This window comes from Aythya fuligula, chromosome 5 (assembly GCF_009819795.1).
Source record: "Aythya fuligula isolate bAytFul2 chromosome 5, bAytFul2.pri, whole genome shotgun sequence".
NCBI lineage: Eukaryota > Metazoa > Chordata > Aves > Anseriformes > Anatidae > Aythya > Aythya fuligula.
Genome location: NC_045563.1, coordinates 36804782 through 36817043, shown reverse-complemented (window position 1 = coordinate 36817043; position 12262 = coordinate 36804782). Strand labels below are relative to the sequence as shown.

Below are 12262 nucleotides of genomic sequence, written 5' to 3'. Positions count from 1 at the left end.
ATGAAGTGCCTTACAATTGTTGTTTTGTTCCAAGGGTTCCTGAAAAGGAGTTAATTCCAGGGATAATTAGACAAGGAGGAAATTGCCTGGAGTCTTGGGCACAGGATACCACTGGAAATATGTTGGCTGGCATGGGAAACTGTAAAGGGACAGTGAACAATCCACCTGTCACTCAGGTAAGGCGGGCTTCAGCTTGATGCTTTGCTCCTGCCTCTGCCCTTTTTATTACCAGTGGCCCTGGTGGGTTTGTACGGAGATGAATGAAGGAAAAATTTGGCCCTGTTAATGGTATTAGCAGTAAGAAGGAAAAGAAGCAGTGCCCATCTCAGAGCTCCGTTGGCTTAACAGATGCAACAGTCAGGCACAGGGTAGGAAGGATTTCGTCACTTGGAAGCAACAGGTAACACCTGAATGCTCAGAAGTGTGACTAGTCTCTGCAGTAAACTCATGACCAGGGTTTGAATCATGTGGCTATCACCGCTTGGGCCATCACTTGGGTGTGCTCCAGCCCGTGTGGCTATGACTTTTCCATGAGAACCAGTCCAGGGGTGTACCTGGCTGGTACCCAGGCATGCAGGGTAAGAGAGTTCCTCAGGGTCAGAAATGTTCCTTGCTCCACCACTTCAGCTGTAGCTGTGGATGGCTTGAATTGTGCTGTGTTACAGATGTGTTTCAGTATAATGCCCAAGTACAGTTTAAGTAGCCAAGACCTCAGCTGCAGTAACTGGGTGCAGCTTCTCTAACTGCAGTGGAGATGTGCTGGTTTGTACCAGCCGAGGATGTGCACTCCATCTCTTCTTTTGGTAGTCAAAGCAGCAGAGAAGCAGCTTGAGAAAGTTAAGGGTTGCTGCAGGATATTTTATGCCAGAAAATACATAATCACATCTGTTAACTCTTGGAAACCAGTTTTCAGACAGCTTTCGACATGCCATTAAATCTGACTCATTGCTTCTTGTCATTACCATTTAAAGTGTCTGAAACTTACCGTTTTGTGTTTCTTCCTTGGGGAAAGTAATAATAATTGATTGGGTTAATAGTTGCATGGGTCAGGCATCCATCTAGTGAGAGGAAGGAAAAATGAAGTAGTTTGTGCTTTATGTGTATTGGTGAAATTTATTAACCCATGGATATGTTTGCATGTGTTTTGCTTCATTTGACAGCCTGTACTCCTGGTTACCTGTTGCAGAACACGTTGGTTATGTAAAATATGCAGAGGCAGTTGCACATCTTGTAAATCGGGGTTGGTGGCCTCCCTGCTTTGTAGGCCAGACTGTGAATCTGCAGAGTAAGGAGTTGCAAGGGATCCAAGGTTAATCAGGCAGCTCAGAAGGTCAGGGGAGTCAGCTGCAGCTTTTGCAATAGTCATGATGTACCAAGCCTGAGCATAAACTTCTGATCAAGTGAAGACTGCTTCCATAATTTTCCCAGGGAGTCATTGAAGAAAATATCCAAGTTTTTGAAATGTACGCTGGTAAAAACTTTCTCCCTCGTCTTGTCAGCATTATGATCATAACAGAACCTTTCTTTTTCTTTCTTATGCCAAAGGAGTGGGTATTCAGTGACCCTCTAATTAGACAACAAGACAAGTGTCTTTCCATTACCTCCTTCTCTACTGGCTCTCAAATCGCACTGGAAGCCTGCAATCAAAAAGATGGCAGACAGGTAACTGTGCACCTTTATTAATCCCTTTGTTGTCACATACAGGTGTTCGTACATCAGTGCAGCTTATGGGAATGAACACAGTACTATCAAAGTGTGTAAAAGTCCCTTCCACCTCCACATCTCCCTCTCTGGTGCATTTCATAAGCACAGATGTACGAGATTGCCTATGACCAGAGAGAGAGGGTGGGGGTATATGCTCTGCCTGGGCCCTTGGCATTGTAGTTAGCTCCAGCCCAGTCACACCACCACGTCACTCCATGGAAACACTGATGTTCAGCAAGGTTGGTTCACGGATGAAGAACAGCATCAGTGAGGAGTAGGTAAGCAGCAAATACTTTGAGATACCTGAGAGAAGGGCAATGTATGCTATCATTTGTTTGCTTATTTAAGAGAATAGTTCAGTTGGAAGGGACCGTCAAAGATCTAGTCCAACTGTCTGACCACTTTAGGGCTAACGAAAAGTTAAAATGCATTATTGAGAAGCTAAAAGTTAAAACACAATAAATTATTGAAGACCTTATCCAAATGCCTCTTGAACACTGATAGGCATGGGCACCAACCAGCTTGCTAGGAAGCCTATTCCAGTGATTGACCACCCTCACAGTAAAAGCATTTTTCCTAATTTAGAAGTGAGAACTGTGTTCTTTGTGCTGTCTTTGGACATGTTAACAGGCCTTTAAAACTGAGTGTGCGCAACTCATTTGAGAAATATTGACTGGCATAAAGCACCATATGTTCTGTCCAAACTACTCCCTGAGGAGAAATACACAGCAGCAGTATTGGCTTTGCAATGCTCCTGACAAAATGCAGCTCTGGGACTGTCATGCAGTTTCCAAGACGCGTGTCCCTGATCTGTCAGGACACCTAAGTCATTTTGCCTTGCAATACAAGGTGTGAGATAGTGTCTGAGATGGCTGCAGTGCTCCTGCAGATACATTATGTGTTTTGTTTTGTTTTGTTTTTTTATCAGAACTGGTCAAAACATAACATGTGACAACACAGCAGTGGCAGACAGTGAATGCACAGGACTTACTTCATCCCTAGCTCCCGTGCTTCCCTCTATACCAAGAGAGAACAATTTTCCTGTCATCTAGAGCTATACTGGCTCTGTTGTGTTTTCCTTTCATCTATTGTTTTGGTAGCCCAAAGACAGGAGGTGGCTCAGCTTGCTACCAGTCCTCAGCATCATCCTTTTTTGTCAGTACTTTTTAATGCCATATGAATTTCTGAATTAGGTTCTTCCTGAAAGAAAGCACTGAATTCCAGTCTTGCCCATGTGTTGAATGCCTGTGTAGACTTTCCTCTGGAGGTTTGGTTAATGCAGAAATGTCTTGAAGAGTTGTCACCATGAATACGTTGGGAAAACTCTTAGCTCAGCTTAGCATTGCAAAGATATCCCAGGTGGGCTGTGCTCGCCTGCTCCTTTTTCTTGTTGGTAATCACTCAGCCTCTTGCTGTGTAATTAGGTCACTTAGCTTCCCCTTAGGTGCCTTGCAGCATTTTCCTCCCTGGCAGCAGAGAGGACTCTAGCAGCTGCCAAAATCAGTTCTTTCCCCACCTCCTGTATCATGGAAGGACAAGGGTCCCCTGGAGGGGGGTGGAGTACAGGCTCTATTAGCCAGAAGAGAGATTAATCCACACTAACACATGCAGGTTCATTCTGCTACTGGAGTAGGATTTATTGAGCCTTGATGTGCTGATTGTATACAGGCTCATTATAAAGACATGCATATACACTTAAGGATGTGAGCTGTTGTTTTCCATTACCTTGTGTGAACAAACCGCACTTAGATCAAGGACTTGAGCTAACAGATGATTTGGCCAACTGACGGTGAGCAGGGATTTTGTTGAAGCATTTCAAAAAACTAGAGACTGATCTGAATCTCAGCTGCCATTCCAAACCCCCTTGTGGTGGTGGGGATGAGGTAGCAGAACTGCATTTGAATTTTTAATCTAATTTGGGTTGAAATGCTCTGAAATTTTGGGGTTGCTATGAAGCCCCAAACTGCTATTTCAGATTTCTGCTTAGAAAGCCAGTTCCACATGCAGTGCTCAAGTTTGTTGTGTTCTTGGGGAATGTTGTTATGGTATCTTCCTTCCATAAACACATTGTGTTTTAATTAGTTGGAAGTCAGTTGTCTTTGCGAACTGGCCCATTCTCTTTCCTCTGCCTCACTTCTAGAAGGACCACATACATCTGATGCGATGTGTTGTCTGTTCACTTTGGGAACTGACTCTTTCTTTGCCAAATCCTATCTGAAGTGAGAAGTGAACCTAACAGCTTATATGGGGTCATCTGGGTTAGCAAGGCAGGATTCTGGCAACAAAGAGACAAGAAAGAGACGGAGTCTTGTTCTTCATAAGCAGGCAGCTTGCAAATCCCCCTGCCTAGGATGTTACCCCAGCCCAGCTCCCAGTACTTACAAAGGTGAATTTCAAGGTGTGGAAACTTTAACATATTCCCTCAGTTTGCCCTACAGGATGCCTCTCTCCCCGTGGGCGTGAGGTGTTGGGAGGGATTGCTGCCTTTTCAAACTACACATGGGTGTAGCCACTCCTCAGTTCCAGCAGGCTTCTCAGAAAGCCAAAGGGGCTGAGTGGGAATGGAGGAAGGGAATTGAACTACCTCAGAGAAGTGGAAGTGGCAAGCAAGAGCCTTGAGAGGAAGAGGGCAAGCCTGGCAATGTGCAACATGTGTTATCCTGCGAGGAGATGGTGGCATAAAGTCCAGATCTGACCATCTCTAGTGTCATTGTCATCAGAGGTCTGTGGTGGAAGGCATTTGGACTTTCCTGGATCTAGACTTTGTGTCTATGGCTGAGTGATTTCAAAAGCACAAAAAAGTGATGGGTTCATTGTTTGGTGTCAGCAGAGCAGATTAGTTCACAACAGCACCATATAGCTGCTAAAGCTGCTTTCTGCTTTCCAACATGCTGAATCTGTGCTCGCGCTACACAGCTGTTGTGTGTTAAGCCTGTCCACAGGGAAGAGAATTTTGTTGTTGTTTTTGACTGCAAACAACAGTCTCATGTCCATCTGACGTGTATGTAATACTCTAGCAGAGGCTTTAAAGTCTTATGAGCAGTATATGTAGGGTATTACCTCAAAATAACTCTGGAACCTTGCAAGCAGGATACTAGACAATGCTCCGAATGTAGATGACTTTTGACTCTGTCAGACTTCTCCCTTGGGCTGAAAGAAACCAGGAACAGAACCTATTTGGCACCACGATCCTTGTTGATCATTCAGCAGCAACAGCCAGCACTGCTAGCACAAGACCAGCCAAGAGCTATTGTGCATAATCAGAACTAGATTTCAAAGCAGATGGATGTCATCCATAATGTTATTTGGAGAATAGCATTTTACTTGAATGCACAATAAATTCTTGCCTTTAGCTTTTGTTTTGGCTCTGACTGATGGTGGGAGTGGCATTTTAATTCGTATTATAGTGAGGACAAATAGGAGGCAACGTGAGAGTCAGACACTAAAACAAGAGAATGAAAATGAGAAACATTGGCACAGTATCTCCCAAAAGAACAAGAAGCATGCTGAGAAACCTTATTAAATGGCCATATTTCATTAAAATGTGCTCAAGGAACGTGACCCCAGCCTGAAAATGAGGACATCAAGCTTTCTTGGGAGACAAACAGTATTTGAAGTCCTATGTGCCTTTGGACATGATTGGGAGTTTTTCCCACCTTACTTCTCAGTGTCTTGTATTACATGAAATGCAGACAAATGCAACTTTGCACAGACTTTCAGAAAAGGGGAGTGAAGACCTGTGTGTTCTGGAAGCACCTGACTCAGCATCTTCCTGATAGTAAGCAGGTAAAATGCTCCTTGCAATATGCCAGACCTTGAAAGCAATTTTCAGGAGACAAGAGTTGCTCTCAGTTCTGATTCTTCCTTTTACAAATTTAAAACTAAAATTTAAAATTTAAGAGTTCAAAGGGAGACAGTATTTGCTGGGTGCTGACATTAGCTTTTCTATCACACTCTCTCTGCTCATATGTTTAAAAATGAGGGTTTGTCATCTTCAGCACCAGCTTTGGGTTGCCCATGGCTCTGCAAATACATTCAATTACAACTTGCAGCATCCTTGTCTATTCCAGTTATCAGTTCTCCATACATCTCTGTCTGAGGCGTCTCTGTCCTAATCAGCAACATCTGCTCTTCCCAGCTGCGTTTCCTAATCTTGGCCAGCTCCACCACATTTCCAGGGTTACAAGGCTATTGTCTGGAATTTGAAATAAACCCTGGACTGATCGGATTGCTGTGGGTTAAAAGAAGGCTTTTGATTATCCTGAGAAATTACAGTACTGTAAACACTTTCAGCTCTTGTATATATTGTGCTGTTTCTTACTGACTGGTTAGATGAGAACTAGCTGTTTCAGACTTTTCTCTTAGTAATTTCACATGGAGTGCTTCTACCCAACCACCTCAAGGTACTTTGCAGTGATAGATAATAAAGATGGAGAGAGAGCTTTACTAAAAAGTAGGGAAAATTTTGATTGACATTTGGGGAAGAGGTTCAAGCAGAGAGTGGGATAGTATTTCAAAGAAAATATTGCTTCTTTTTTCCATCTTCACTTCATACCTGCTGCGACCAGTAAACTGTATTAGCTACATTTGCACTAAGGAAGATTTTCAAATCAAAATTTTTCACATTGTGGCAATGCTTAAATCTTCAAAAAGTTGCCCTTGGTCCAAGTACAGGCTGATCAAAACTGTTTGTGAGTAAGAAAGAAGGCTCCCTGTAAAGTTTGGCTCCATGCAGGAATTATCTGATCTGTTAGTACTTTTTTTTTAAATTCTTCTAAAGATGGCAATCACTGCTGCGATTTAAAACTTAGCTGTCCAGGTTCCCCTTGTGGTCTTTGGAGGAAGCTGTGCCCTCCCAAAAGGTGTTTGTACTTCAGACCCCTCCGTTAACGTGTCACTAGGGGACTAGTTTAGGATAAGATGCTCAGATCTGAGGTGGCTGAAGGTGGGAGCATCTTATCTTCTATTTCCATCCATTCCTACTGCCCTTCCTCCTGAAGGGTCAAAGATACAATTTGTCCTTGCAGGGTTAGCTATTGGGCTGTCCCTGGCTATTCTGTGGTCTGGCAGCCAGGCAGTGGGCTCTTGTGAAAGGTTCAGGTGAAGTCAGAGGAGCTCATCAGGTATGTCGTGGAGGACAGCAGAACACACTTTCTGACCAGAATGAGTAGAATCCATCACTTTGAAAATACCACTTATGTGAAATGAGGGAGCCCTACTTTAGCTTGGGCTGTCATTGTGCTTTATAATAGCTCCATGCATGCATAACCAGCCAACCAGCTAACTCTGTCACCTTCTCAGTGTTCCTCCCAGTTTCCCCATCCTTCCTATCCAGTCTGTTGAATGGAGGGACACAGAGTGACTCTGGCTCTGGGCCTTCCAGTGGTGCCATTCACTGAGATTGATTTGGTGTAGTTCATTAGCAGCAGAGAATGTGCTCTGGTGAGTGTTTGCTGGTGTCTTGCTGTGTCTGTTGCTGCAGACTCTTCCTGCAGACAGCACAGTGGGTGCCTGCTCAGCATGGAGAGATCACAGCAGCAGGTCTCTGATCTGGAGGAATAACAGGAGAGAACCTCCTGGTAGTGCCAGGTTTCTTCTAAGCAGCTGGAAGAAAGAAGAAAAAAGTGTCTCTTGGTAAAATGACAGAGGCAGGGACAAGGGTGGAGGGCAAGGAAGAGTTTCCTACATGGAAGCTGGGAGTCAGAGTAGGGCAAGAGGCTCTTCACAGAGCTATCTGTGACCTTGGGAAACAGTGAGGGAGGGGGGTCATTGCTCAGAGATCACACCAGATAGACACAGTGTGCTGTTTTCTGGTATTAACTTCTTCCTCAGTTCTTTGCAGGGAAACTTCTGCCAGATGAGAGCCAGATGGCTCCAGGACCCATGTAGACACTGGGATGCAGCAGCTGGTGAGGGTATTGCAGGCTCCTCTGTGTGCACAGACTGTGTTGGATCTTCCACTGCATCATCGCTACATTCCTCTTTCTGCTTGCCTGTTAAAACCAGCTTCTTCCTGCTGTTACAAACAATTTGCCTCTAGCAGTGTCCCATCAGTCAGGGTTAGCAGCCATAGCACAGTGATTCTCCCCCTGGAATAACGTCTTGAAGGACTGTGTGATGTAGGAGTGACATTACTCCAGGCTTCGCGACTGCCCAGCCCTCCAAGAAGCATAACCAGCACACGGGTTTGGAGGAGAGCTGCCAGCAGTATGTGAACATAACGGATTGCCTTAAAACACACAGCATGTGGCAGTCTAAGCTGTTTGCTGCGTTACTTAACCAGGAATTAAAATATTGGTAGGTTTTGACATTGCCTGGATAGCACAGGATTTTTTTACTCCAGTTTGCATGCATTTCTGCAACAGACTTGAGGTCCATCAGTGCTGCCAAGCTGTTTCTTCTTCCTCATCAGTCACATGGGTTAGCCAAAATATCCTCCTCATATCCCTAAGCCGCTGACCGACTGAGTCATCTGCGACTGAGTGGGAGAAAAACCAGGAGCCTGGAGCACTCAGTCCAATCACCTGCTGGTCCCAGCTGTGCCCCGCTGGAGGGAAATGGCACAGCCCCACCTGGGAGATCCCAAATTCACAGACTCATTTCTGCTTTATTTTCTCGGGGCTATTAGCAGGGATGGAAGGTACTGCCTTTTCCCAGCAGGATTTGCAATTCAAGATTAGGAGATATGTTTTCATACCTCAACAGCAGCACAAACAAACAGGGCCTTCAGGAAAACGGGGTTGCATGTGGGGTCTTGTGCATACGCTTTGGTGGGAGCAGACCCAGGGGACAGCACTGCAGAAAGCAGAGTGACGTGTGCTGAGCAGCTGTGAGATGTACACTTACAGACTGAAATGTTGGTAGGGCAGATGAGATTATGAAGAACCAGCTTAGGAAGATGCAGAGATATGAAGAGCTTTCAGTGTAGTGCTGATAAAAGTCTTGATTTGATGAGAGGAGAGATGAGGACATGAAAGAGGGAGAGATACAATCTAGTCAAAGAGCAAGAAGTGTGGTTTTTGTGTTCTGTGGATGGTTTGCTTTCTGTGCTGGGAGAGATTTTTGAGGATTGGAAAGAAACCATAGAAGGGTTTCAGGTTTTGAAAGGTATCTGGGTGTGCAGAGATACAGAGCAAATGTGATTTCCTACATTCCTACAGAATGGTAGGGAAATTCTGGGTATAATATACTTTTGAAAATGCTGGTGGTTGATGGTTTTGTGTTGCTTGCCTTCTGGATACTTCTGAATATCTAACCCTATAAACCAGCTAAGCTCAAGCTCCAGATATCATTAACGCAGGAAACCAGTGCTTTGGAGAAGCTGCCAATACCCAGATTTCCCAGTTGTTGAGGTTTACAACAGGTTTATGCTCAACCTTTCTCCTCCTTCTTGAAGGCATGGTTACCTGGTGAAATGGCAGTAACAGTGTGTTTCTTCTCTCCTCACAGAAGTGGAAGATGAAAGGCAGTTTCATTCAACACTTCGTCAGTGGTCTCTGTCTGGAAAACCAGGCTGGGAGAGTGGTGACCAACCCGTGCCAAGCAGATGTACCTGGCCAACAGTGGGAGCTGCTACAAGCAACATGATGGTAGCACAGAGATCTCCTTGTTTCTTTGTGCATGAGACTTTGGGAACAGAGAGGGATTGGGATGGGAGGAATGGCTTTGTATGTCTGACCCTAAACGTTTTCATTGTGTCCATCAGCAAGCCACCATTTCAGCTGAATACTTGGTGTTTTTGAGCTTTCCAGAGAAGAAGCTGTGGGTGAGAGAAGGATGAGGAGTTGTTGAAATCAGCCTGTCTGTTGTCTTAAGTTCTCCTCTGTAGCTGGTGTCTGCACAGCAGCACACAGGGAGGGGAGAGCACCTAGCCTGATACTCAAAATGGTCAGAACTGCCTTGCAGCTCTCCCCCTATCCATTCCTTTCTCTGCATCCAGAGTCTGTGACCTTCAGTCCAACACTTTGGACAATGCTCATACAAACGTCGGTAGCTCTTTGTCTTCCCTGGCTTTTCACTTCAACATCGTGCATCATTTATGCATATATGTGCTGGTGTGTCGCAGCGAGGACTGGCCAGAAGAGGAGCCATCGCGATGAGTGGAGGGGCTGGGGGGGGATGAGCAGGCCCTGGGGGCAGGTTTGTAACCTCGTTGTGGTAGGCCCACATCTTCCTCTGCCTCACAGCCAAATGGGCTGAGGCTGGGAAATAGGGCACAATATTGATGAGATCTGGAAAAGGGCCCTGTCTGTTTTAGCAGTGTAACCTGGGATTTTTTCAGGAACTATTCCCTGCTGAATTCCTGCTTCCAGTTTTCTACAGGTGGAAGGCTGGCCCCGTCTCCATGAGTAACGCAATCTGCAGGCAGCCCAGCTGGACCTGGGTTCAGGGTACGGTGCTCCTGTGGAGCTGCCCTTGATGCTCAGCAAAGGGTGCTGATGCTCGGGGATTCCAGACAAGCTGGGGCCATTCCCTGGCTGCTCTTTCTGGTGCTGTCAGATGCTGCCCACTACATCCTGTATCAAAGGCAACGTGTAGCCCTTGTGAACATATCCCAGCGTGACAAGCCACCCAACCCCTCTGTCCAGCTGATCTTTCCCCTCTCTCTGAAAGAGGAGGTGAAAAGGCCTGGGGCTGCTCTACTTGCGAGGCCCAGCTCTCCTCCCAGGGTCACCTGGTGGGGGTTGGCTGGTGGAGCTGAAACTGCTCTGAACTGCCACTGCCACAGAATAGGTCTGCCCAAGAGCTCTCCTCTGGATGCTGGAAATACTGAGGACAGATGGTGTTTCTAGCTGACATCCCCTTCTTGCTCCCAGTTACCAGTCAGCTGTAGCTGAGTTTGTGTTTTCAGACTTGCCAGGGGAAGCTTACCAATTTAAACAAGCAAACAGAAGTCTCCACAACATCACCTTGGAGCACGGTTTTGTAAACCAACCCTCCTCTTCAAGAGCCTGGCAGGGAAACCATATGGTGGGGCCACCTTCAGAAGACATTTGCTCATCTGGGTCCTTTCTCATTTGGTATAAAAGAAACACAGGGGGATCATTTGGGTTCTGAACAATGGCAGCTTTTGATCATGTTTGTAACCCTTTTTAATTCTTTCTTCTACCTTGTTATTACTCCGATTTGTTGACAAAAGAACAGATACTGTTCTTCATATGTATGTTTGCATGTGCTCGGAAGTGCTTGTGTGAGAACTGGAAGATTTTTTTTTCCCTGTTCTCAGTTTTTCTTTTATTTAAAAAATTAAATATCAGTGAGGTGGCAGGAGCTCTTTTCTTGTTTCCCCCTATATTTGACATCAGCTCACCATCTTGACAGATGGTGACGAATGACCTTGCCTGCACAGTGAAGACTCAGGAGGCAGTTCCCTCTGGCCCCAAGTGTGCAGCATGGTACAGCTGCACTTCTCTGTGGGGACAGAGGTACTGACTCTGCAGAGACTTCTCTTTCCCTGTAGAAATGCTTTGAGCCTGGACCACTGAGGCTGAAAGAGCTGAAATTGGAAGAAAATAGCCTAGGAAAGGAAAGATGACAGGGCAAATGGACCCATCTCAGGGAGAGATGCCATCCCACTGACAACTGCATTTTTAAACAAGCATATGCAGGACATGCTACTTACAGAAAAGCATTATTAGGCAGTAGGAGACATGAATGGTCAACTTCGCAGACAGCTGGCTTGAAAAAGTTAATGCAAAGACAATGAAAGGCCACTGAGCAGGTACTGTATGTAAGCTCTGCATACAATAAAGTGTTAAAGGATTATTTATTTTCATCAAAATGTATCCTAAGTGAACCATCCGAGCTTCCCCCATTTCACTTTCCGGCATCTCACGGGTTGCAGCTAACAGCATGTTCGCTCCTCCACCAGGTACTGCTTCCTTCCTTCTTGCTCCCACTGTGTGTGTGCAGCTTTCTTGCAGTTCCTTCTTCATAACCCCACTGGGACTAGGACCCCGCTCCTCTACAAACAATCCTCCTGACTGCTGCAGGCCACAGGAACTCTGCTTATATAGCCTCCAAGCGCTGGGCCAGCCCTGGTTCAAAGGGTTCTCCTTAGCATGCTGGCTACTGCCCTGGACTTTGTGCTTGGCTCCAATGTTAGAGGTTCCTGATGGGTCCCAGAGCAGCGGTACCTGGACTCGCTGTGCTGATTTGTGCCTCTCTTACCACTAGTCACCGCCTGGCAGAGTGTGAGCTCGCAGCCATCCGGGGCTGTGAGCTGGAGCAGCCTGAGCGCTCGTCTTCAAGTGCTCTGGCCTGGGGGAGAAAAGGGAGTGGGTGGGCAGATGCTAGATGTCAATAACTTAAATCGTCCCTGGAGTTAGGGGCTGCCAGAACCCTAAATATGCCTGGCTTTGGACGTGTTATCCTGAGGTCCCCTGCCAGCTGCTGTACTCCCCTGTCAGCCAAAGCACAGCTCACAGGGCCTCCCCCGCATAACCTGGAAGTTAATGGACTTCAGCAATTGCTGAAAAGCCGATGTGTTACAAAAAGCTGCTTTTAAGTGTGGGCAAACTAGTCTTCTCAGAATAAACGAAGGCTTGGCCAAACTCCT

The 12262-nt window shown here is 45.9% G+C and overlaps 1 protein-coding gene across 2 annotated transcripts in view; it reads left to right on the top strand.

The window, feature by feature from the left end:
- GALNT16 (polypeptide N-acetylgalactosaminyltransferase 16) overlaps positions 1–11884 on the top strand; it is a 63524-nt gene extending 51640 nt beyond the window's left edge. Inside the window, exons 13-16 of one of the 2 annotated variants that reach the window (XM_032189541.1) lie at positions 35–176; positions 1546–1662; positions 9154–9293; positions 11576–11884. In XM_032189541.1, the coding sequence (XP_032045432.1) occupies positions 35–176; positions 1546–1662; positions 9154–9291 (397 nt within the window). In that variant the 3' untranslated portion in view covers positions 9292–9293; positions 11576–11884. Of the gene's footprint in view, positions 1–34; positions 177–1545; positions 1663–9153; positions 9792–11575 lie in introns of those variants that run through there. The other variant, XM_032189540.1, reaches the window with a different exon arrangement.
- The last annotated feature ends 378 nt before the right edge of the window (positions 11885–12262 follow it).